Here is a 25,369-nt window from a genome sequence, read left to right on the forward strand (position 1 = left end):
GCTCTGCTACTGCTTTCCATCCATCAGTATTCCACAGACAAGCGCCCGAAGCCACAGTCACATAACCCATCTGCAGACTCTCCCCGGTCTGCCAGACCATGTCCCCGTCCTCCTGTCCCTATGGGTGGACTGGACGCGTGTCCGTATGAGTAGCAGCGGAAGAATGCACGCACGTCCAAGAACGAAAATAAAGAGGTGCTCAACCCCCCCAAAATATGAGTGATGAGAGACGAGAAGTCTGCACACTGTTAAAACAGCTCCCATAGTGACGTTAATGAGGCACAACGTTTGGGCCGGCGTGGCCTTCGTCAGGTGCAATCGGATTGGACGTACGGTATGTCCGTAAGACCCGGCGGATACAGATTCACCCTTTAGAGATTCACTCTTTACAGATTCACTCTTTACAGATTCACTCTTTACAGATTCACACTTTACAGATTCACACTTAACAGATTCACCCTTTACAGATTCACTCTTTACAGATTCACTCTTTACAGATTCACCCTTTACAGATTCACCCTTTACAGATTCACTCTTTACAGATTCACACTTTACAGATTCACCCTTTACAGATTCACCCTTTACAGATTCACCCTTTACAGATTCATTCTTTACAGATTAATTCTTTACAGATTCACCCTTTACAGATTCACCCTTTACAGATTCACTCTTTACAGATTCACTCTTTACAGATTCACCCTTTACAGATTCACCCTTTACAGATTCACCCTTTACAGATTCATTCTTTACAGATTCACTTACGTCTGCAAAGTAGAGAGACTGACTGTAGAACAGTTTCACTCATTCATGTTGACCTGGGGCAGCCGGAGAGGAGAAGAGAGGGAGGAGAAGAGAGGGAGGAGAAGAGGGAGGAGAGGAGAAGAGGGACGAGAGGAGAAGAGAAGGAGGAGAAGAGAGGGAGGAGAGGAAAAGAGAGGGAGGAGAAGAGAAGAGAGGGAGGAGAGGAAAAGAGAGGGAGGGACATACAGGAGACTCCTAGCCCCCAGGGAGCTGAAGAGACTGGCGAGCACAGCGGCGGGGAGAGGCGCTTGGTGGCGAGGGAGGGAGAGAGGGAGGGAGAGAGGGAGAGAGGGAGGGAGGGAGGGAGGGAGGGAGAGAGGGAGGGAGGGAGGGAGGGAGAGAGGGAGGGAGGGAGGGAGGGAGGGAGGGAGGGAGAGAGGGAGGGAGGGACGCCCAGAGAGGACGGGAGAAGAGAGAGACGCCGCCCCGGAGGGAGCGAGAACGGGAAAGCGGACAGGAGAAGACGCGACGAAAGAGAGCGTCCGCTAAACCGCTCCCGCCGGACACCGCGCGACGAATCTTCTCAGGCTGGGAGCGCCCGGAGAGGGGAGAGGGGAAATGTCATGTTTTGACGGGGGGCAATCACCTGTGTGATAGCGAGCATTGATTGTGGTTCGGAGAACAACCCACAAGAAAATCCTCTCTCAAAGGTCAGGTTATTCTCTCGGTCCTCCCCCCCCCCATCGGCTCCGATAAGTGAGTCAAAGTAATGTTTCCCCCAGCGCTGTGATTGGCTCTCACAAACATGAGCTCAACAATGAGCTCAACACGCAACACACAGAAGCGCACACTTGAACAGACACACATACACGATACACACACACACACACACACAGACACACAAGTGGGAGGGGGTTGGCTGAGGTTGAGTTTGGGGAGGATGTGAGCGCGATCCGGCGCTGTGATGGAGGAGATACTCTAAGAGGTTTCGCTGGACGTGCAACTTCTAGCAGAGATTTAAGGACACGGCGCTCCTGTGGGAGACGCCACTGATCTATAGACTGAAGCCGAGATCCGAGGCGAGATCAAACGGCTGTATTGATCTATTATGCCGCGTTTGTGCGTGCGCGGGGCGTCGGCGCGTGTGGGCGGGGTAACGCATTCTGTCTCATCTTACTCTTGTTCGTCGCATCTCCTCTGTACCTACAGAATGTCCAGTCGGAGAAAGAGGCCTTGAAGGAAGGAAGGGAGAAAACACCAAAATACCAGCGAACGGAAGATGGCTTCCTGCGGATAGGTGAGGATCGGGACCGAGCTGCCGGATCACAACCACAAACTCCACCCTGGATGATTGTCATTTAATTATCTCTTCATTTAGGCCATCCAATTTAATCATTGTTTTATACAGCATTTAGCAAGATTGAATTCATAGAGGGTTATGAAACCTTATCATCAATAAATGAGGCGCGAATAGATTAGGAGAAGATAAGATATTACATTAGCCTATATTAGTCATTTAGCTGATGCTTTTATCCAAAGCGACTTAAAATAATAGACCTTTACGATTCAGACGGAAAGTTCCACCCCCTCGTTACTGTTGCTATGCCCCACAAGCTTTGGAGAAGTTAATAAAATGTCGACTTAATAGCACCTGATGTGGCATCCATTCTTAGAAAATAAACCTGTAAGAATGATCTGTTAACTACTAGCTGCAGGCTAATTAGCTACTGTATATCAAGCACCTAGAGAGGTTCTAGCTTCGTAGCTTTTTGTGTCGGCGCTGCTGTAAACGGATGTGTGGAGGGAGGTGTGGAGTAAACGGATGTGTGGAGGGAGGTGGATGTGTAGAGGGAGGTGGATGTGTAGAGGGAGGTGGATGTGTAGAGGGAGGTGGATGTGTAGAGGGAGGTGGATGTGTAGAGGGAGGTGGATGTGTGGGGGGAGGTGGATGTGTGGAGGGAGGTGGATGTGTGGAGGGAGGTGGATGTGTGGAGGGAGGTGGATGTGTGGAGGGAGGTGGATGTGTAGAGGGAGGTGGATGTGTAGAGGGAGGTGGATGTGTAGAGGGAGGTGGATGTGTGGGGGGAGGTGGATGTGTGGAGGGAGGTGGATGTGTGGAGGGAGGTGGATGTGTGGGGGGAGGTGGATGTGTGGAGGGAGGTGGATGTGTGGAGGGAGGTGGATGTGTGGAGGGAGGTGGATGTGTAGAGGGAGGTGGATGTGTGGAGGGAGGTGGATGTGTAGAGGGAGGTGGATGTGTAGAGGGAGGTGGATGTGTAGAGGGAGGTGGATGTGTAGAGGGAGGTGGATGTGTAGAGGGAGGTGGATGTGTGGAGGGAGGTGGATGTGTAGAGGGAGGTGGATGTGTGGAGGGAGGTGGATGTGTGGAGGGAGGTGGATGTGTGGAGGGAGGTGTGGAGGGATGTGTGGAGGGAGGTGTGGAGCATCGTAGCCTACAGCTTGTTTTCTTGTGGTACAGCAGCCTGCAGGGCAGATTTCTATACGTTTTAAGAACCATTTTCTTCAAACTAATGTCTAATCTATGAACACAACAAGGGACAAGCTTCTAATAAAATAATAAAATATTCTAAAAATCTAAAATCAATCAATAAATAATAAGTAAATAGTGAACCGGAAGTTGCCGGTAACAGTAGGCTACGTTGACGAATGGGTCTTTTTTTTTGTGCGGATTGCTACGACTGTGTTACGACTGTCAGCATGACTGCATCTCCTCATAAGATGGCTCTTCATGTCATGCCAGGGCCTTTTAACGACAGAGGAGGATTTTTACTAGAGGTCCTCCCGCCACCAAGGACAGCATGAGCAATAGACATGCCCCTGTCATAACAATGATGTCATCTTTTAATAGAATCCCCGTGAATCTTGCTTGACAGAATACCCAGACATTCTTTCCCCTTAGTTCTCATCCATCCGTCCGTTTCTCGGCTTAGCAGACACCCAGCGCCAGACTGCTGTCAGACGGGGACATTTCACGTGGGCTCTGTCGGGACCGGCCCGCTCAGTCAGACGATTCACAGGATCTGGGCCGACGAGGCTCCCCCTACGCTTTGAGCAGTGTCTCAGGTGTCCCGGCTCTGAAAAGGCTCGCTGGCGCGCTGTACGCTAGGTGCTGTAGCTGGACTTCTTCGTCCCTCCTTGTATTGGACAGATTCCTCATCTTCTTCTCGTTCTGTAGCAGCAAATCCACTCTCTCTGTTCTAGCGTGTGTCCCCTTTAAAAAGGAACTCCTTCCTTCCTTCAATCACAACAACAAGCACTCTCTCATTCATAAATTTTGCAAGGCGGTGGAGGGGACTAGGTGGGAATCGATACGAATCTGGCACGGGTTCACTTTTGAATCCAATCAATTAATTCTATGATATTGTATTAAATGTTGGCAGGACAATGCCCCCCCCCCCCCCCCTCCTGAGCAGAATGTTCTCTTTCAGGCTACGGTAACGGTAACCCAAACCAGAGCTCACTTGACCCTTGTCACCGTTGATTTGATACTCTACGCTGTGGAACAAGACTGATACGAAAGACGTTTTTTATTGGCAGCAGTACTCTATAGTAGAAGGAAGATTCACAGTACGGTGACATCACCATGGAATACTGAATGAGAACAGCCATTTTAAACCATAATACAGGGACATTTTATGTTGATATACAGGTTTAATGATGTAGCCTATTTAGACACATCTTCCATGGTCATGCAGGCTTGTGTTAATAAATGAAACCTATAGATTTTCCAGCCACGGCCCACAGCTTCTGTGGTCTGATGTTTCGATCCACTCTGCCCTCCAGGAATGTTCCAAAATGGAATAGCTGAGGGGGAGGTGGACCCTACCTTCGGGCCCCTGGAGGCCCTCCGTCTCTCTGTGACGACGGACTCCCCCGTCTGGGTCATCCTCAGTGAGGTAAGCTGGTTCATCCGTCACTCACATCTCCACAGGGCCTTGGGAGCCTGGGGTTAAAGTCCTCTTATTTTTCACTTTCATGTTTATTTTTGACTTTTTCACATCACCGCCAATGTTCTTTTCAGATATTCATCAAGAAAGTGGAGTGAACATCATCATCCCCACAGCAATACCTCAGACAACCGTTGACTGTTCGGCAGAGCAGAGGAAGGAAGCCCTCCCAGCTACAGCCGACTCATTCCCTGGCTTCATGGCAATGGGTTCCTCCAGCGTGACCCGACAGCCCCATCTGCTGGCGAGATTCTTCCATTACAGGGCCGTAGTGAGAGCCTGCTGAATGGATGACCAATCCCAGATGCGCATATTTGGAGAAAGCGAAGATGACACAGACAAGGCTGTATTTAGTAAACTGTATTTATGTGTACATAAGGTTTATGTTTGAAACACTGGTAATTGTCAAACGGCTGGCGAGCTTGCTTTGCCCTTTGACAAAGATATGACAATGAAATAGCTGCTTTGGGAAAGTAAGACCTCTCATCTTTCTATGACCGTCACTCAGATATGACACTATTGATAATCATGTTTGAATAATGTTCTGGTTGTCCTATTCAAGAATACACCACATGTAATATCTATGTATGTGGCTACCTATATGCATATTTACGTCACACACAATCATATGAATGATCTTTATGTGTGTTGATATATATAAATACAGTGAGTTTTCCCAAAGGTCAGTCAGAAAGGTACAATAGGTCTGTTGAAGGAAGTAGAAATGTAGCCAGGAAGTGCACAAAGTGTTTGTTTATTTTAAATAAAAGATTCTAAAGCCTAATGCATCCGTTCTCAAGCCAGAAGACATTGTAGGGATGGAAAATGGCATCTGTCTCTGTTTCTTATTTCATATACCATCTTTGCTAACGTTGTTTGTCTTCCCTCAGCTATCGGTTTTGCCTTAATGTTACATGAACTAAGCAGGCTGTGGGATCAATCATTGTCAGCTAAGACCAGATGCTAGACCCACTATTACATTAGTTAGGAAACAGACTTGTGAGCACAGGAAACATACATCTGAGTGGTTTGAGTGTTTGCTTCATATCTGATGAGGAGGACATGGGGGAGGGTAATGTGAAAATACGCCCAAATAAACTAGATAAACATGAATCAGAAACATGTAGCTCCAGCCAATGCAAGAGGAATCTCACCTTCTGATGTAAATGTTTCTCATTATTACTGATCACTGTGGTCATGGACCTCTTCAACTGCCCCATATGTATCTGGCACTTACCCCCAGTCCGGATTGTGAAGTGTAATCCACGGTAACTCGAGCAACTCTAGCTCAAAGTATCCCAGTGGGAGACTTTGACATAATCTAGGTTAATTATAACTGCTACATCCAAGGGTCGTGTTGAAATATCAGATGCTAACGTAGAGGAAGTGCTTTTTCAGTTATTTTTCTTTTTAGGATTCACTCCCATTTTCTGTGCTTTTACTTGCTAGAATTTTTATGTTTTAGTTTTTTTAAGAACCCACCACATTGTCAGTGCAAGCCCCCTGATACAAATCTGAAGTTTGGATGGCACAGCTAAAACTGCAAAACACAAGTATACTTGGAAGAAATGCAATACTCTATTGAAAAGGCAGGCAACAAAGAGGCAACAGTTACAGATTCTGGTTTGTGTACACACACCGGGTTACTCACACAGCAGACAACAAGATGGGGGTTGTGCCAAACAATTAGTCTTAGAGCCCCTGTGCTGGTATTGTAACTCTATTGACAGGAATATGGAAGCATGAAGGCTACAGAGTGCTTTATGGCTGGCAAATCTGAAATGTAGGCCCACAGTTCTCTGACCTGCCCTAACTGTTCAGAAAAATGCAGATTTTTTCTTGTAAGATGCACTGGAATGCATTGCTTATATATTGTGTTGTATTTTGTATCATTTAGATAAACTATATTTAATGATGTTACCTTCTATCCAATCTGTGAATTGTAATAAAGACGGAATTTCAAACGAATACAGTATTTATTTATTTATTTTTATCTGTCAATGATATGCTTGATGGCTATTTTACAATAGTATGAGAAGCCTGGATTCTATTTTCAGAGCTGATTTTTCTAGAGATTGGGGCTATAGATTTCTGGTTCACACCCAGATATGCCTGCAACCGGTTAACCTTGTTATTCATCCGGTTTGACATGTACTGGTCAGTATTTCATTCATAGCATCTGACCAAAAGAGTCCGCCCGGCTGAATCCCAAAGCAGCTTTACTACAACCAATGAATGCGCACTTCCTCTTAGAGCTGGACAAATCATCGCTGTCCACGAAGTTCAGATTGGGGGCGTGGACCTTCATTTTGATCGACATGTAGTACATCCAATCAAATGTTGACAATCGCCGGAAAACGTAGACGATTTTCGTTTCTTAACCAATCAGCAAGCGAGGAAGGTGGGACTACGCCTCCAGATAGCACGTCCCTAAATCACACGTGATCCTGCTGTAGTTCCAGGTGGTCACTGAAAATCGGAAGGTAAGACATGACGGAGAAATTATACTTCTTACCAATGAACATCTTAAGACTATTATACCATTAGAAACATATACTCTATTACACTTTTGCGTGCATGTTATACAAATAGACTCCATTTTGCTAGTTCTAGATATGCTGGTGAGTCAGTGCGTGGAATGGACCAGAATGACAGAGGCCATCTAACTCGAGTCAAGCTCATTCAGCCTGTTTCCAACCCAGTTTGGATTTCCTGACCAATTTAATTCCTTAATTCCAGACGCAACGCGTGTTAATTAGTTAATTGGGTCGCTTAATTGAGTATCGCGTGCGTGATTGATGTCGTGGCTGATGAGAATGTTTATTAACTATTAGATCTGGCTATTATAGCTAGCATGCTATCATTAGATGTACGGGCTGATAGAGCAGGGACATGGATCAGGGGGTTACTTCATCATAGAAGGAGAGACCCTTACTAGTTCTCTATTTAAAACATCTGTTCTGAAACATCAGACATTGTACGACAACTGAAGTCAATTCTTGATGTACTTTATCAGACTGAATTGCTGTGTCAAGTTCCATGGACAACTAGCTATGAAACAGTCTTGAGTTGATGGCTCTTAGCTAGTAAATAAGCCAAAATCACTTATTATTACTCATAACTGTGACATGCATTCGTATCCACGTTGTGGTCCATGCTTCATCTGTCTGGCGAGGTTGGGTGGATGTCTGGCGAGGTTAGGTGGATGTCTGGCCAGTTCTGCCATTAGACTTCCGTCAAGCTGCTAGAGGTCATTACTCATTACTCAACACCGTCATACTGTAACTAGACCCATCAGCCCTTTGGTCCCCATTTATAGTCAGACATGTTAACTGTCTTCAAAGAAGAATATAATAATTTGAATGGACATTCGACAATCCCTGTTGTTAAATAGGTTAAGGTTAAATTAGTTATTGTTTGACTGTCTAAATAAGAATTGCAAGTAACGATAATATTATTTTATAAGGAATTCGACAATTCCTACAATGTATAGTTTGTGGAACTGTTGCATCTATGGGGTAATTTCATCTCGAGAGCCCTGAATGGAAAACCAGCCGCCGCCTTCAACCTCTGTCTCCTTATCTTCCCAACCGCCCCTCATCTCGTGTGTGTGTGTGTGTGTGTGTGTGTGTGTGTGTGTGTGTGTGTGTGTGTGTGTGCGCTATAATAGTATGCCATATCAGAGGCTGCAGGCTTATCCAAGAGAGAACACACTGTGCAACATACTGCGCAAGATCTGGCTACCACATGTTTTGCATTGGTCCATGCTATATCTGTGACCCCAGTTCTCGAAGATAAGGTTTGCTTCCAGTAGGAGTTGATTCATTATAATGAATTCCAAAGGCCGGGTTATAATATGGCCTAGTGTTGGATGTATTGACTGGGGACTGATTTGTTAGGCTGTGGTCCCCTCCCCCTGTCCATACCACAGCCCTCACTTTACATGTGACCACTGAGGCGTGATGGGGAAAGGGGGGAAGGGTTTACACACTTGGCAACACATCTGGGCCTACCCTGTTTCTTTTCACGTGTGTATGTTTGTTTGTGTTTTATCATTGGGGGGCGGCTGTAGCTCAGTTGGTAGAGCGGGTCGTTCAGTGATCGAAGGGTCAATGGTTCAAATCCCAGCTCCGACTGTCCACGTGTCGAAGTGTCCTTGAGCAAGACACCTAACCCCAAATTGCTCCCAATGAGCCGGTTAGCACCTTGCATGGCAGCTACCGCCATTGGTGTGTGAATGTGTGTGTGAATGGGTGAATGAGAGGCCATTGTAAAGCGCTTTGAGTGCCGCTAAGGTGGAAAAGCGCTATATAAGTGCAGTCCATTTACCATCATTGTGTGTTTTGTTTGCCCTGTGACATATCCGGCCTGTGCTTTGTGAAATTCGGCGCCCCGCTCACATTTCTCCTCAACACCCCACCGTGCCTCCCCAGTACCCCCCCTGGGCTTCGGGGCATCTTGGGTCTTTCCCCAGCCCCGAGGCACTAGCCACCCCTTCACCTCTTGAATCCCCCAAACAGAAATGAGTATAGGCTTTGCCAGATACCGCCGGCATCACCCAGCCCAAAACCCTCCGGCGTTCACTGGGTCAGTCGGTCATGTTTTACAAAGAGGACGCTCGGCAGCTTGGCGTTCAAGTTGCTTGGCGTTGTAGTTGCGCCTCTTTTGGCAGCCTGGCTATTGGTGTGCAAAACGCCCCCGTCTCTGTGTCCCAACATAGCCTTTTTTTGGGGGGAGATGAACGCATCATTTGTCAAAACTAAACCACCAGCTAAACTTGTCAATGGGCTAACAGAATTGATTGTGCGCAGTGGTGACAAATCACTTTTAAGATGATATTGTTGAAAATTGCTCTAGTTCACAGAGATGACCTGTGTTTCCTGTGGTGGTTTGATGGTCACTGATTCATTTAGGTGCTATTTTTGGCCTCAAGTGGCCAAAGTGGAGATTCCAGTAGGCTACATAGTTTAGCATTTATCTTGTGATAAAGGCCCAATCTCAATAGCCCTAGCTCCTGGTTTTGGAGTGCCCTCGACTGGGTAGTGGCCCTTCAGAACGGAGCCACAAGGGCTAGGGGTTGAAATCTTTAACTAAGAAATGGGACACCACTCGTTACGTCTTCAATTGGAATTTTATTAGTTGCCTGATTTTCTGCGGAGTCCCTGGGATGTTACAGTATGATTACTATTATTATTATTATTATCTGACCAAATTTCAGGACAGAACAAGACAGATTAATCAATTGTACAGCTAGGAAGAAGTGTTTACACATCGGTTGTTAACGTTAGTCCTATCCATAGAAATGCACTGATATCAGATGAGCAGAGAAGTGCAGAAAAAATGCGAGTGGTTTATTTTTCAGACTTCATGAACGGGACATGGAATCAACTGTCACTCAAAAATAGTTGCTTCTATTGATTAGCCTAGATTTGTTTCAACGTTGCACCGTTGCCTACATCAAAATGCTGTTAGGCTAACAATGAAATGCAGTTGACATTGTGAATAGCGTTTTCTTTCTGAAATGCATGTCATAACAATCCAATGACATGTTCCTTTGCATCTACTTTAAACTAAGCTATTCCCCCGATTTTTTGGGGGATTTTTTTTAATGTGTATTTGCGAAGATATAGAGCTTCTTTCCCATGTTTTTTCACTCCCATGTTTTTTCACGGCACCGGCAGCCCCTCGGTTCGCAAAGCATTGTGAGTTTTCATCTACCCCTCGGTTTCACGTCAGCATCTGAAACCCCTGGTTTTGGAGGGCTGTTTGAACGTCCACTAGCCCTCGATATGCCCCCTAGCCCTAGAAGCTGAAAGGAATGGGACACACTACCTTACGTGTGAACGCGCAAAACGTAGGGGTAGGGCAAAGGGCTAGGGCTAAGGGGGGGTATTGGGATTGAGCCAAAGTGTTAGTCCTGAAATGGTGAGCCTCCCAGTATTTCTACATTGAGTTACTCACAAATAAATGTCTAGCCTACATTTAGTACTATGCAGCCAATGAGTTTGAGAAAAGCTTGTTATGGTCTACAGCCCCTATTCACAGCGTTGTTTGTCTGCTGTCTGCGCTGAGCTGTCCCAGTCTCTGTCTGTTCCCGTCCATGGGGGGTTGGGGACTCGTCCCCGAAGGTGATGTGTGCCTTTAGGGTGCTGCTCCATGGTTACCAGTATGGATGGACAGATGGATGGTCACTGGGGGGATGGGTACACCTCTCTACCGCTCCCTCTCTCTCTCATTCTCTCTCTCTCTCTTCCCTCTTTCTCAATCTTAGGTCCAGTCATCGACCGCTCACCTGCAATGTGCAACATCTGAGTATGGTCAGATTATTAGCCATGCAGTGGGTTTGTGCTAAGCTACTGGGACTTTTTGGGTTAGTAGTTACCATGAGTCTACGCTACGCTAGCCTGAGATATTAGCCTGTAGGTCTACACGCTAATCCAGTGTGGTTTAAGCTCATTAGCGGGGCATGCTATGTGTGCATGGTATGTGCATTAATTTGGCTACATGTTAACTTAGCGCTTTGGCTAGACGGTAATCCCATTGACAGAAAAGCTAGCAAGCCAATGTGTTATTGTTGGCAGTGTGAAGATGGTTTTTATCTCCACTCACCTGTGGAATTGATAATTCTTTAGGTCTGACACCCCCACCACCCTACACACACACACACACACACACACACACACAAACACACACACACAAGCCATGCACACTCATGTCATGCGTCTCCTCACTTATATTTTCAGGTATAGTGTCCCACGCTATATCTCGTTTTAATTGTGTCCATATTGCCTCTCTGATGCAGATAGTTGGTGTAACCTGCCTATGTGCATTAGTCTTTAATTTGTTGATGGTGGCAATCAAATTGGCCGTGAATAATGATTGTGTGTGTGTGTGTGTGTGTGTGTGTGTGTGTGTGTGTGTGTGTGTGTGTGTGTGTGTGTGTGTGTGTGTGTGTGTGTGTGTGTGTGTGTGTGTGTGTGTGTGTGTGTGTGTGTGTGTGTGTGTGTGTGTGTGTGTGTTTCAGGGTGGGGTAGTGTAATCTCATTGGTTCTCTAATCTCATCAGAGCAAAGGGGCTGAAGCTGCATATCCCCCAGGCGATCACTCGTCGCTATGGCGATGGGTGCCAGGCAAGCCCTAATGGCATGGCGACCGTATGCCCGGCAACAGTCTGAGTGTGTGTGTGTGTGTGTGGACTACGTTGGGCAGAGGCCAAGAAACGCTCAAGGCTGAGGAGGTGGGGTATTTCCTGAACATGGCAGGGCTTCTTCCAGCAGTCTGCTCCAGGCCCGGCCCTCTGAGAGGAAGGGGTGGGCGTGTGGAGGAAGGGGTGGGCGTGGGGAGGCAGCTCCACCCTGGGCCCCCCAGGTGCATCGTACTCTAGCGTAGGCCGCTGCACTGTGACACAACATGGGGGCGTCACTGGAAGACAGTAGGAATGAATGGATGAGCACATGGACTGTACCAAGTTAAAGGAAGAGTTCGTTTTTTAAACTGCATTTTATCCCCCCCCCCCCCCCCCCATTTTGTCTGCTCCTCCTCTCTCTCTCTTTCCCTGCTGTCCTCTCTCTCTCCCTCTCCCTGCTGTCCTCCCCTCCTCTCTCTCCTCTCTCTCTCCCTCTCCCTGCTGTCCTCCCCTCCTCTCTCTCCTCTCTCCCTCCCTCTCCCTGCTGTCCTCCCCTCCTCTCTCTCCTCTCTCCCTCCCTCTCCCTGCTGTCCCCTCCTCCTCTCTCTCAGATCATGGAGCTGAAGGTGAGGCTGTGTGTGCTCCTGCTGGCTGTGGGCTGGTGCTCCACGCTGCTGCTGCTGGTTCCAGGGGCCGGGGCCCAGGACGAGGAGCCTGGGCTGGAGGAGGCGGACCTGGACATGGACGTGGAGGACGAGCTGGACGACCTGACCCTGGGGGAGGAGCTCCTGGATGGGGAGGTGGAGCCGGAAGAGGGGGAGGACACACCCCCAGGACCTCCCCCTGTACCTAAAGTGAGTTGTGTGTGTGTGTGTGTGTGTGTGTGGTGGGGGGGTTGGAGAAGAGGCTGATTCATTGGCTTGTAAGGAACTACATAGTTATGTTCTTTATTAATTCAATATTCCTTTTATTCGTCACATGTGATGTACAGTCACAATTTTTTTTATTTATATTACATATTTTTTACAATTTTACAAATGTTTAAAATTAAGCTGCAATGGGATAGATGAAGGTCTGGATGGATTATGTACATGCTATATATGGATATGAGAGGGGGGGGCATGGGTGAGTTATGTACAATACTATAATATTAATAATAATAATTATATAATTACTTAATTAATAATTAACTATAATAAATCAATCCTGGGGGGTGGATTAGATGGTCACTCAGGAGCTGGATGGGTAGAGGAAGGTCTTTTCTGATGCTTTAGCAAACACTCTTGTTTTGGATATTTAGGATTACAAAACGGTGTGAAAAGAAAGCAATGGAAGAAGTAAATATGAGCTTCTTCCACAAAACACATGAACACAAGAATGACAGAGCTGCCTTCTAGAATGCTCTCTGTTCTATGGCTGTCATGCTTTTTCAGGTTAGGTAGCTGATTGGCTAGTCTCTGTTCAGGCTAGGTAGCTGATTGGCTAGTCTCTGTTCAGGTTAGGTAGCTGATTGGCTAGTCTCTGTTCAGGTTAGGTAGCTGATTGGCTAGTCTCTGTTCAGGTTAGGTAGCTGATTGGCTAGTCTCTGTTCAGGTTAGGTAGCTGATTGGCTAGTCTCTGTTCAGGTTAGGTAGCTGATTGGCTAGTCTCTGTTCAGGTTAGGTAGCTGATTGGCTAGTCTCTAATGATGTTTCCAGTAAGGTATGACATTACTGAGGTGTTTCAAAACTCAAACAAGTGATTCATTGACCAGCATACTGGAAATGTACTCATCTTAGCGTCCTAAGTCTGCCCATCTTACCGACCCACGTCCCTCACACGTTTGATCCTAGCTCTCTTGAATGTGCAGACTGAACATGCATACATTCATTCCCCCTCTCTCTCTCTCTCTCTCTCACACACACACACACACACACACACACACCAACCAGGTTAAACCATTGAGCACCGTGTCTCGTCCTAGCCAATAGAATAGCTAAGCTATTCTGGGGGGCAAACTTGTCACCTTTCGGCGAAATTCAGTTATGAGGTCATTTGTGTGATTTGTGTCGATCCGGTGAGTCTTTGAGATGGGGGGCTGAGTCTGCGAGAACAGTCACATGGAATGAAATAACATGATGTCTTCTGAGTTGTTTCTGTGCTGGGGGCCCACTACTGCTCGCTCCAACTCCTACATGATCGTACTGTTTCATAGCATCGAGTGCTTCATCCTCCATGTGAATCTAACGGCAGACCTGCTTTCCTGTCGTACGATGAAGAAGCTCCGTGTGCTTTCACAGGTGTATGAGTTAGGAAATTCTAGAGAAACGCTTCAATAATGCATCACACTTTAACTAAACCTGTTAGACTTTAGATTTTAGTCAACTCAAATCTTAAATGATTAGACTGAAACTGAACCGATTAAGTCGGACTGTATTGTGAGTCTAGCTATTAGGGTGCTACAGGTTGTGAGTCTAGCTATTAGGGTGCTACAGGTTGTGAGTCTAGCTATTAGGGTGCTACAGGTTGTGAGTCTAGCTGTTAGGGTGCTACAGGTTGTGAGTCTAGCTATTAGGGCGCTACAGGTTTCAGTAAGTGAGACAGCAGGAGCTAAGGAGACACCAGCACCTGGAAAAATGCAGCGTGAAAATAAAAATGCTGTTGACAGATCCCTATATCCTCATTCTAAAATCCACTCTAAATCCAGGTTTTAAAGATGATATTAAAAAAATAATAATAATAATCTTCCCTGGGGTGGGGGTGGGGGGGTCATCTTTGTCACTTTTGTCACCCCTGATGAGTTTGCACCCCTGCGATTGATCCATTCTGGCTCTGCTCTCCAGGTGACCTACAAAGCTCCTGAGCCTATGGGGGAACACTTCTTCGCCGAGTCCTTCGACCGGGGGACACTAGACAGGTGAGCACCCTCGGGCTGAAGCATCAGCAGCCTTATCATAGGTCCTCATGTCATCATAGGTCATCATGTCATCATAGGTTCATGTAATAAATGGGCTTTTCATACTGTATTGAAACCGTTGTAAGCTGCGCCCTGGGTCATGTGCATGGGGCGCCCCCTATGGGACAAGTTGACTCACTCCACTCTTCCGTTTTTGGCCTCGTTCCAGCTGGGTCCTCTCAAAGGCCAAGAAGGAGGGCATCGACGAGGAGATCGCCAAGTACGACGGTAGGCCGGCACGCTAAGACGTCCTCCGACAACATTAACGATAAAGCGTCGGTTCCTCTTGGATCAGGACCAAAATCCCCACGCTCACCTGAACAGGATGCCGTCGTGTGGATACTGCAGTCACCTTAACTGTGTGTGTGTGTGTGTGTGTGTGTGTGTGTGTGTGTGTGTGTGTGTGTGTGTGTGTGTGTGTGTGTGTGTGTGTGTGTGTGTGTGTGTGTGTGTGTGTGTGTGTGTCGTAGGTAAATGGGAGGTGGAGGATATGAAGGACAGCAAGCTGCCAGGGGACAAGGGTCTGGTCCTGAAGTCCCGCGCCAAACATCACGCCATCTCAGCCCAGCTGCTCAGACCCTTCATCTTCGACACCAAGCCCCTCATCCTCCAGTGAGTCACACACACACACACGGGCACCAAGCCCCTCATCCTCCAGTGAGTCTCTCACAAACACACACACACACACACACACACACACACACACGGGCGCATGCCCCAACCCAGCCTTGCTTCATTTCTTCTTGTCAGATGATCTGTCTGTCTTATCTATATTACTGTGCTGGATGTAATGAATGTGTTCCCTGTCTGCGTCGCCATCTCTCGCTCTTCTCTCTCTCCTCCCTCCCTCTCTCCCCTCTCTCCCCTCTCTCCCCTCTCTCCCCTCTCCCCTCTCTCCCCTCTCTCTTCTCTCTCTTCTCTCCTCTCTCTTCTCTCTCTTCTCTCTTCTCGCTCTCTCTCCTCTCTCTCTCTCTCTCTCTCTAGATATGAGGTGAATTTCCAGACGGGGATCGACTGTGGCGGCGCCTACGTCAAGCTGCTCTCCCAGACCCCTGACCTCAACCTGGTAAACACACACACACACTGACCCCCTGTACACACACACACACACACACTCGCATCAACACTGACCCCCTGTACACACACACACACACACACACACACTCGCACCAACACCGACGCCCTGTACACAAACATCCACACCCTATAGTTCGCAATTTTGAAGAGTGACCAGACAGAATTTAATATAACCCCCCTCCCCCCCCCCCCTTTCTTGCGGTTCTCCAGGACGAGTTTGTGGACAAGACCGGCTACAGCATCATGTTCGGACCGGACAAGTGCGGCGAGGACTACAAGCTCCACTTCATCTTCCGCCACAAGAACCCCAAGACGGGCGAGTACGAGGAGAAGCACGCCAAGAAGCCCGAGGGAGACCTGCGCACCTACTACACCGACAAGAAGACCCACCTCTACACGCTGGGTAGGTGGGAGGGGCCGCGCCCACGTCACGCTCGCCATACGCACTCGGGCAGCGGACGGACGGACGGATTGATGGAGGGATGGATGGATGGATGGAGGGATGGATGGATGGAGGGATGGATGGATTAAAGGCGTTTCCTTAGCGAGCTGCGTACAACAGTGTAGTCTGCAATTATCAGCCAATGTGATGGTTAATGGGTGTAGGCAGAGCAAACGTTTGAAAACCGCCGGTGTAGAAATCTCTGTCTACTCTTAAGAATCGCCCAATAGAAATCCTGCTAAATTGAGCCAAAGTTTCTCGAAGTCCCTAAATCCTGTGGACATGCACCTGTCTGTTCCTTCCACTGACTCAAACGTCAACGTCACATCTGAGCAGCGAGTGTGAGTTCACTCAACGCACTTGTAAATGAGGATAACCTCGATGTGTTTTTGAGTATAAATAAAGGTCGGTATGAATGAATGAGTTACCATTCCCCTCCGCTCTCCCTCTGTCTCCCTCTAGTGGTGAATCCGGACAACACCTTCGAGGTCTTGGTGGACCAGCTGGTGGTGAACAGCGGCAGCCTCCTGACCGACATGACGCCCGCCATCAACCCTCCCGCCGAGATCGAAGACCCTGACGACCAGAAGCCGGAGGACTGGGACGAGAGGCCCAAGATCCAGGACCCGGACGCCGTCAAGCCTGAGGACTGGTGCGTGTGCGTGTGTGCGTGTGTGTGTGTGTGTGTTGTGTGTGTGTCTGTGTGTGTGTGTGAGGTGTACTTTCTACGGCTGGGTTTTAAAAAATCGATTAATCGATTCTGAATCAAATGATTCAGAATCGATTCATGAATCCCAAAATCGATCTTTTATTTAATGAATAAATGAAGGAATGAATAGTTCATTCATTCATTTTTGGAAATCAGTATCGATACCCAGCCCTAGTATTGATGTGTTGCATAACTTGGCAGTCATGTAATTAAGGTTGGAGCTAAAAAAAACAAAAAACAGGTTTTAGTAACACTAACCGAATCGATATTGAATCGAATTGATTCGTGATAATCGATTCCAAACCTTGAGAATCGGAATCAAATCGATTCTTGAAATTCGACTCGATACCCAGCCCTAGTACTTTCTATACGTGTTTGCGCGTGTGTGTGTGTGTGTGTGACCATCCCTCGTGCGTCCTACAGGGATGAGGACGCACCTGCTCAGATCTCGGACGAGGACGCGGTGAAGCCGGACGGCTGGCTGGATGACGAGCCAGAGTACACCAGCGACCCCGACGCCGTCAAACCTGACGACTGGTAAACGCCGTCTCCCTACCGTCTCCCTACCCCGCTCAACTTCTCTGTACCTCTCCCTCAGCTTTTCTCTCTCTCCGTCTCTCTCTCTCTCTCTCTCTCTCTCTCTCTCCCCGTCTCTCTCTCTCTCTGTCTCTCTCTCTGTCTCTCTCTCTGTCTCTCTCTCTGTCTCTCTCTCTGTCTCTCTCTCTCTCTCTCTCTGTCTCTCTCTCTGTCTCTCTCTCTCTCTCTCTCTCTCTCTCTCTCTCTCTGTCTCTCTCTCTGTCTCTCTCTCTCTGTCTCTCTCTCTCTGTCTCTCTCTCTCTGTCTCTCTCTCTCTGTCTCTCTCTCTCTGTCTCTCTCTCTGTCTCTCTGTCTCTCTCTCTGTCTCTCTCTCTGTCTCTCTCTCTCTCTGTCTGTCTGTCTCTCTGTCTGTCTCTCTCTCGTCTCTCTCCCTGTCTCTCTCTCTCTCTCTCTCTCTCTCTCTCTCTCTCTCCCTCCCCCTCCCTCTCTCAGAATCCCTCTCCCTATCTGGAGTGAGGTCATGGTCATGGTGCAGTTGATATCAGTTGGGAGCGGTGGCCTCGGCTCCCATCTCCATTTTGGGTGGAGCGCTCGAGTTGAAAATAGTTCCAACTTTTGGCCGGCGCATCTTCTGGAAACGACTGTTCTCCGGTCCGTCTGCCACCACAGTTTCTACGAAAAATAAAATATAAAAAACGTTTGGGGTGACCACAGTATAAACCAAACGTCCTGGAGAGAGAGGGAGAGAGACAGCGCAGCTAATATCCCCCACATGGCCGGGGGACGGGCGAGCTGGGCTCTGCTCTCTCTGAAGAGCTCGGTAAGACGTTACGCAAACGGGCTTTGAGGTCCAGCTTCTGTAGCTGCCCATAAGGCTGATCGGTCCCCTCCGGGCGGAACGGATGGAGGGATGAGTGGAGGACGAGAGAGGGGGATGGATGTGGCCTGGGTTTGTGGGAGGAGAGCGAGGGGCAGAGGAAGGGTCTAGTTTTCTCTGGGACGTCCTTCACATGGACGGTTCTATAAACGCACCCTCGTTCTCTCCGTGTTCCTGGCCTCTTGCCTACAGTCGTCATCTTGTTAGCTAGCTGTAAGATGTATGGTGTCTTTCTGCAGTAAGTTCTCATCCTCTCTGTGTCTGTCTGTCTGTCTGTCTCTGTCTCTCTCTCACTCTCACTCTCACTCTCACTCTCACTCTCACTCTCTCGGTCTCTCTCTGTCTCTGTCTCTGTCTGTCTCTCTCTGTCTCTGTCTCTCTGTCTCTGTCTCTGTCTCTGTCTCTGTCTCTGTCTCTCTCTCTCTCTCTCTCTCTCTGTCTCTCTGTCTCTCTGTCTCTGTCTCTGTCTGTCTCTCTCTCTCTCTCTCTGTCTCTCTCTCTCTCTCTCTCTCTGTCTCTCTGTCTCTCTCTCTCTCTCTCTCTCTCTCCCTCTCTCTCAGGGATGAGGATATGGATGGCGAGTGGGAGGCCCCTCAGGTCCCTAACCCCGCCTGTGAGACCGCCCCCGGCTGTGGCGCCTGGCAACGGCCCGTGATTGACAACCCCAACTACAAGGGCAAGTGGAAGGCATCCATGATTGACAACCCCAACTACCAGGTAACCTTGGCAGCCCCACACACAGTATCGTCCGTATCCTGGGCACGGTAGACATTTCAGACATGAAAGAAATGCCATTGTTCAATATTTGTATCCGGGTGACCTTCATGCCACATCACTCATTATTCTCTCCTAGCTTCTAAACGAACGGCGAACGGCGAACGCGTGCTCTGTCCAGCCAATGGCGCGCTTTTCCCCTAGACGCGTCACAGTTCAGGGGTGTAACTCTCGCTCTCTCTGTCCCGCCCGCCCCGTCCAGGGAGTGTGGAAGCCCAGGAAGGTGGCCAACCCGGAGTTTTTCGAGGACCTGCACCCCTTCAGGATGACGCCCTTCAGCGCCGTGGGCCTGGAGCTCTGGTCCATGTCCTCCGACATCTTCTTCGACAACTTCTTCATCACCAACGACCGCGCCACCGCCGACCGCTGGGCCGCCGACGGCTGGGGCCTGAAGAAGGCCGCCGAGGGCGTCACCGAGGTGGGCGCGCACACACACACGCACACACACACACACACACACACGCAGGACACATGCAAGTAAACCTCAGCATACATCGAATTAAACACGCCGGAATAAGCAGGTTAACACAAGACGAACACACTCCTGAGAGTCTTCTGTGAAGTCATACGAAGCAGAGTGTTACATCGTCAGTCTTCCCCAGTGGGCTGTTTGTGTCGCTACCGAGACCAGAGGGACCCGTCAAATGTTTTTTTTATAGCAGCACTAGTGTTTTGTTTCTGATGCAAGTCCCTGTCCAGAGGGAGTTAGCATTAGCCTGGAGTTAGCATTAGCCTGGAGTTAGCATTAGCCTGTGGCTAGCGTTCGGCTGGGAGTGTGCACCCGGGATCAGAGCACTCCCAGCTCCAATCCGACCACAACCGTCATGGAGACTAGAGCAGTCCCTTGGTCAGTGGTTAGGGGGACGGGGGGGGCACCATGCTGCACTCCAGACACCCCCCCCCCCCCTCCCACACACACACACACACACACACACACCCTTCTGAGGCACGCCGCTGGTTAGCCTAGCGCTGAGGCGCACGCTACATGTCAGGGAAAGCCGGCTAAGTGGAAACAGATACGCACGCGATGGTGTGTAGAGAGACCGAACGGTCCCCGTGTCATCGCTAGTCTAAACTCAGGCTAGCACTTAGCTCGCATTTTAGAGCGAGCTGCGTTTACTCGCCTAGCTACTCCCATCACTACTGGTGAGCTGGCCCTAGCTGGAATTCATCGTGAGCGGCAGACTTTCTGAAATATCTGTGGCAAGATATTTATCAGTGCTGTAAACACATTTGTAGATGGGTAGGGCGGCTCCTTCTGTGGCTGTGGTTACAAATGTTCCATCACTGTGTTGTTGTGTGACCTACTACATCCAGTCCTAACCCCTCGCGTGTGCGTGTGTGTGTGTGTGTGTGGCGGGGTTTGTTGGCGGCTTGTACCCGGGGATTAGCTGTTAGTTTGGCCGCCTCATCAAAATTCCTGCGGCCCCGATGGCTTTTTTCCTAAAGGTGAATTCCTCGGATGCCTGACATGTTACTGGGCTTAATGGAACCCTGCACACGGTCCGCTCTCTCTCTCTCTCTTTCTCTCTCTCTCTCTCTCTCTCTCCGTCTCGTTGCTTCACCTCTCTGTCTCTCTCTCTCTCTGTCTCTCTCTCTGTCTCTCTCTGTCTCTCTCTCTGTCTCTCTCTCTGTCTCTCTCTCTGTCTCTCTCTCTGTCTCTCTCTCTGTCTCTCTCTCTGTCTCTCTCTCTGTCTCTCTCCTCTCTCTCTCTCTCTCCCCCTCTCCCTCTCTCTCTCTCTCCTCTCTCCTCTTCCTCTCTCTCTCTCTCTCTCTCTCTCACTCAAGCATACTGACTCCCTCTCTCTCCGTCTCATCTCTCCACCTCTCTCTCATGCTCTGCCGTGCACTTTCCTTCTCCTCCTTTTCTTTCCTTCCTTCTGTTTTCCGTCTCTTACTTGCCCCCCCCCCCCCCCCCCCCCCCCCCGTAGCACATTGGTAATCACAGTGAACCACAGAGCGTACCGAGCGGCCCCCTCGTCCCCCGCCGGTCGTCAGCCAGCCGCTCCGGTGCGCCAGTCCTCTGCCGCCATTCAGAAGGAGCTGTTGGTTCGACGCCGGCCGCACCATCTGCCATGTTTTAAACCCAGCCCTGCTAGTCATCTGACAGGGCGTAGTTGTTCCTGTTTGCGGCGCAGGTGTAGCCCACAGCGTGCCAGCAGGTGGACGAGAGCGTTCGTCCGCGTCTCTCGTCAGTTGGCCGGATGCCGGATAATACTGAGGAAAGAGTCCTCTTTTTTTTTGTGTTTTTGTTTGTTGTCGAGCCAAAACGTGTTCTTCAAACGCGCTCCGCAGAGGAAGCACAGACGAGTGTTGTGGTCTCGGTCACAAAGTAAAAGGAAACCCCGTATGAAGCGTTTCAGGAAGCCAGGAGGATGTGGAAACCCACAAAGCTCGTTCCATAAGCACGCATCCCATCTGCGAAAGTAACGCACGCATCCCATCTACGAAAGTAACGTGGCGGTCGATCCGTTTCGTTTCCCTCCAGCCGTACGAGCGTGCGTATTCGTCCCTACACACAGCAGAGTTGGAACAGGGAAGATATCGTGAAGCCGTTGTCGTATTATCATGCCTTATTTGTGGACCGTGCCACCGGTGTACCGACTAGAACCGTGACTGCAGGTTCCCTCTTGACCGTGTGGTGACCGTGTTCTAGAACCGTGACTGCAGGTTCCCTCTTGACCGCGTGGTGACCGTGTTCTAGAACCGTGACTGCAGGTTCCCTCTTGACCGTGTGGTGACCGTGTTCTGATCATGACTCTCTCCGTCTCCTCCAGCCTGGTCTGGCCACCCAGATGATGACCGCCGCCGAGGAGCGCCCCTGGCTGTGGGTGGTCTACGTCCTCAGCGTGGCTCTGCCCCTCGTCCTCCTCATCGTCTACTGCTGCTCCGGAAAGGTGAGGACACACACACACACACACACACGTGAACCACAAACCACAGTCCTCATTTTAACTGATATATTTCTATCTATGCTCCATGATATTGTTGTTTGGTTTCGGACTTTGCTGTGGACATAAGCACACTTTTGTAAATCAAATTTAAGAGTAGTATCCTCCTATCGTCTCAACTACACCGGCTGAATGTTCTAGAGCTTGACAGGCGACGCGAACGCTTTCCAGATTATTTTACTGGGAATGTAGCGAAGGTCATGTGACTGAATCCCACTGTCCGTTTCCTGACCCCTCTCCTCTCACAGAAGAAGACTCCCGCCGCGGCCGACTACAAGAAGACAGACGAGCCCCAGCCTGACGTGAAGGAGGAGGAGGAGGCGGAGGAGGAGGCGGAGGAGGAGATCGAGGCAGACCAGGTCAAGGAGGCGAAGAGCGAGCCAGGTCAGAAATGAATCCATGTTTATTCCCTCGAGTGAATGAATCCTTATTTATCTTCCTGCGGACGCTCTCACACGTAGGGTCATCGACCTCACACACACCGTTTTGCATGTGCACGGCTCATTGGGTGCGTCGGGTTTGCGTTTCAGCAGAGAAGAAGAGCGACGCAGAGGACAGCCCTGCGGAGAAAGACGAGGAGGTAGAGGAGGAAGCAGGAAAGGAGGAGGAGGAGGAGCAAGGAGAAGAGGAAGAGGAGGAGGACGAGGCCGCAGCTGAAGAGGTCGGTGAGCCCGTCGACGAAGACCAACCTAACGTTGGCATTACACGCTCTTGACTGCGATCGTGAGTTTGTAGATTGCATCGGGCGGGTGGTGGAGAATGTAAAGACCAGTATGTTGTTTGACCCGTCCCTCATCCTCACCTCATCCCCAGAAAGAAGAGGATGATGTCCTGAGAAGGTCCCCCCGAAACAAGAAAGTGAGAAAGGACTGACGGGAGCTGTTCCAACCACCCTGGATGTCTGGTTTTAACCAACAGCCCTGACCACACCCCAGCCCCCCCCCCCCCCCCCCCCTCAAGCCTACCGATGCCTCAGCCCCCCCCCCCGCCCCCCCCGAGACGAAGCCACCAAGCAGCACACCGTCTCATCAGGATTAACAGAAAAGTCATAACCTCCAATGTGGATGATGATGGTGTTTCCAGTATGAAGACTGATAGAGTTTTTAAAAAGTAGAAAGATGGGCTTTTCTCTATAAAGAATATAAAACCCAGTTTCCCATGCCGTTCTGTAACAGCGCGAGCAGCCCCTTACCTAGGGACCCCCCCCCCCTCCCTCTCCCGTCTTCTCCTCGTAAACCCGCCTCACCCAAACCAAGCACCATGACACCCTAGCTCCCGCCAGTTAGCCCATCCTGCAGAATCTAGACAGTATTTATCAAGCGACAGTCAAGGGCGACAACACTACAGCTCGTAGCCCTAGCCGCCCTCTCTACTCCTCTCCATGTCATCTCGCTTGGTCTAGTCCATTCTCGTACGCTTTGTGTCAGAGGGGGAGATTCAAGTAGCATGAACATGTCATTTCAAGGATGATTTTAAAAAAGCAAAAAAAAAACTAAAAGCATTATGTGGCGTTTTCAGCACATAACTCTCTAGTTGTATTTCTCCGGTGCTGGTAGATATCTCCCATGCATGCGTCTCCTTGGTGATTTAATTCCATCTGACTTCCACTGCGTGTGTTTAAGATACCAGTATGTATGGTTTGGCAGTAGATAGGGCTCCATCTTGAGTTTTCATCATGGATGTATTTTCATACAATACAGCTGCTGGCAAGGTCCCACTGCACATGCTCAGAAGCGCCGGGTGGGCTGGGCGTGGGACAGAGGTCGAGGAGGAGGATGAGAGTTCCCTAGTAGGCTTCCGTAGGTTAAGAGTATGCAGCCTTACAGCCCTAGACAGCGAGTTTTGCTTGATTTAGCGTTTTTTCTTTTTGTGAATGTACTGTGAGTTCTTTAATTTTTTTTTTAAAAACAAAATACCATGTACATGTTTTTTTTCTGTTTCTAAACATCTTTGATTCCATTAATGTTTTTTTTTAGCTCTCTGATCTTGGTGTGTAATGTAGGGATGTAGTGTAACTGTACGGCAACGTGTGTGTGTCTGTGAAAAGCTGGCATTCCGGGGGTAGGAGGGGGGGAGGGGCTGGTGCTCGGGGGTAGGAGGGGGGGAGGGGCTGGTGCTCGGGGGTAGGAGGGGGGGAGGGGCTGGTGCTCGGGGGTAGATGACGGTTAATGCCGGCAGGCTTCTAGGTGAGATGTGAAGGTTGTCAAGACTGGTGTTTTTTTGTAAGTCATGAATTCAGCCCTCATTGGTGACGAGTCTGTCCCCTGCTCCCCTATTGGTAGATGAGATGAGTGAGCACGTCCTGTGAGAGTTTCCTGAACGTACAGTCAGAAGTGGCAGCATTTTAACACTTTCAAACTCGTATTCTTTCCTATTGAGGTTTGACTCTGAAAACAAGCAAAGTTCTGTCCTACGTCACTCTCCCACTACAGACTCTACTTCAAACTACCCCATATAACTTGAAGGCGGCACTAAGGGGGAAACAGTGGGTCTTACATGTACCCATAGGTGTCCTTTACGTTCCTTGTATTGACTCACATTCTGGTGAACCTGTATACACTGTTCATGACACCTTTTATAAAACGGTGAAGTCAGAAGCCATTACTAGAGGTTTGCCCCATGTCTAAAGAGTTGGCACTTTTCAAGGTAACAGACACACAGTTGTCACTCATAGCAACGGCAAACCTGATTTCTTTCTCTGTGAGATCAGGACCCGGTTTCTGCGTTCGTAGTCATCCATGCTTAGGAATTCCTTGCTCCGTCTTCTTCAGCGTCTGGGTGTTGTGGTTGTGGCAAGGCAGAAGGGGATTGGTTCCCTCCACCGACAAACTGCGTGTGATTGGGTGATGAGTGTTGTTGATTCAATCGTCTTTCGGGGGGTTCAGGGAATAGGGTAGAGCGTGCAGTTGTGTTACTTACAAAGCAGAAATAAAATAGATTTGACTAAGAGATGGGAGGTTGGAAGTGTGTTTTTCCTGTATTCGTCATGGTTTTCTGTAATGGGGTTTCCTCCCTGGAATTAAGATGGTATATTAAGCTTCAGTCTCGAGGATATTGACATCTTTCACTGTAGTTGCTCTCTTCTTAGTATCCTCTTGACATTTGACCTCTGACCTGCGGTTCATGGGGTACATGTGAGGTAGTTAGTTTCTGTTGTAACCAGAGTTGTCTTTTTTTTTTTGTACTGTTGCATCTCCCCCAGGGATGAGGGACTGTGCTCTTGATATGAGGGC

The 25,369-nt window shown here is 49.0% G+C and overlaps 2 protein-coding genes across 4 annotated transcripts in view; both read left to right on the forward strand.

Annotated features, from left to right (window-relative positions):
• The window catches only part of mgat4b (alpha-1,3-mannosyl-glycoprotein 4-beta-N-acetylglucosaminyltransferase B), an 83,563-nt gene extending 76,909 nt beyond the window's left edge, over positions 1-6,654 (forward strand). The window contains 3 exon segments of the mRNA XM_084459351.1: positions 1,951-2,038; positions 4,546-4,658; positions 4,784-6,654. Coding sequence (XP_084315477.1) covers positions 1,951-2,038; positions 4,546-4,658; positions 4,784-4,807 — 225 coding nt within the window. The 3' untranslated portion in view covers positions 4,808-6,654.
• Positions 6,655-7,154: 500 nt separating this feature from the next.
• Positions 7,155-24,269, forward strand: canx (calnexin). 3 transcript variants are annotated; one of them, XM_084459496.1, is made up of 15 exons: positions 7,155-7,192; positions 12,446-12,688; positions 14,657-14,730; positions 14,939-14,997; positions 15,240-15,381; positions 15,754-15,835; positions 16,057-16,249; positions 16,751-16,940; positions 17,421-17,534; positions 18,972-19,128; positions 19,388-19,603; positions 21,963-22,082; positions 22,385-22,520; positions 22,667-22,801; positions 22,950-24,269. In XM_084459496.1, the coding sequence occupies exons 2-15, from the start codon at positions 12,449-12,451 to the stop codon at positions 22,961-22,963; spliced, it is 1,872 nt and encodes a 623-aa protein (XP_084315622.1). In that variant the 5' UTR covers positions 7,155-7,192; positions 12,446-12,448; the 3' UTR covers positions 22,964-24,269. The 3 variants fall into 3 exon arrangements, with proteins under 3 accessions (XP_084315622.1, XP_084315621.1, XP_084315620.1); XM_084459495.1 differs by having other exon boundaries at positions 22,670-22,797; positions 22,950-24,267; XM_084459494.1 differs by having other exon boundaries at positions 22,667-22,797; positions 22,950-24,215.
• The last annotated feature ends 1,100 nt before the right edge of the window (positions 24,270-25,369 follow it).

This window comes from Borostomias antarcticus (genome assembly GCF_949987555.1).
Source record: "Borostomias antarcticus genome assembly, chromosome: 28".
NCBI classification, from domain to species: domain Eukaryota; kingdom Metazoa; phylum Chordata; class Actinopteri; order Stomiiformes; family Stomiidae; genus Borostomias; species Borostomias antarcticus.

Coding starts and splice junctions, on each gene's coding strand:
- canx (XM_084459494.1), top strand. CDS start 12,449: ATGGAGCTGAAGGTGAGGCTGTGTGTGCTCCTGCTGGCTGTGGGCTGG. Junction 14,731..14,938: donor GACCGGGGGACACTAGACAG/GTGAGCACCCTC, acceptor GCCTCGTTCCAG/CTGGGTCCTCTCAAAGGCCA. Junction 16,941..17,420: donor GCCGTCAAGCCTGAGGACTG/GTGCGTGTGCGT, acceptor TGCGTCCTACAG/GGATGAGGACGCACCTGCTC.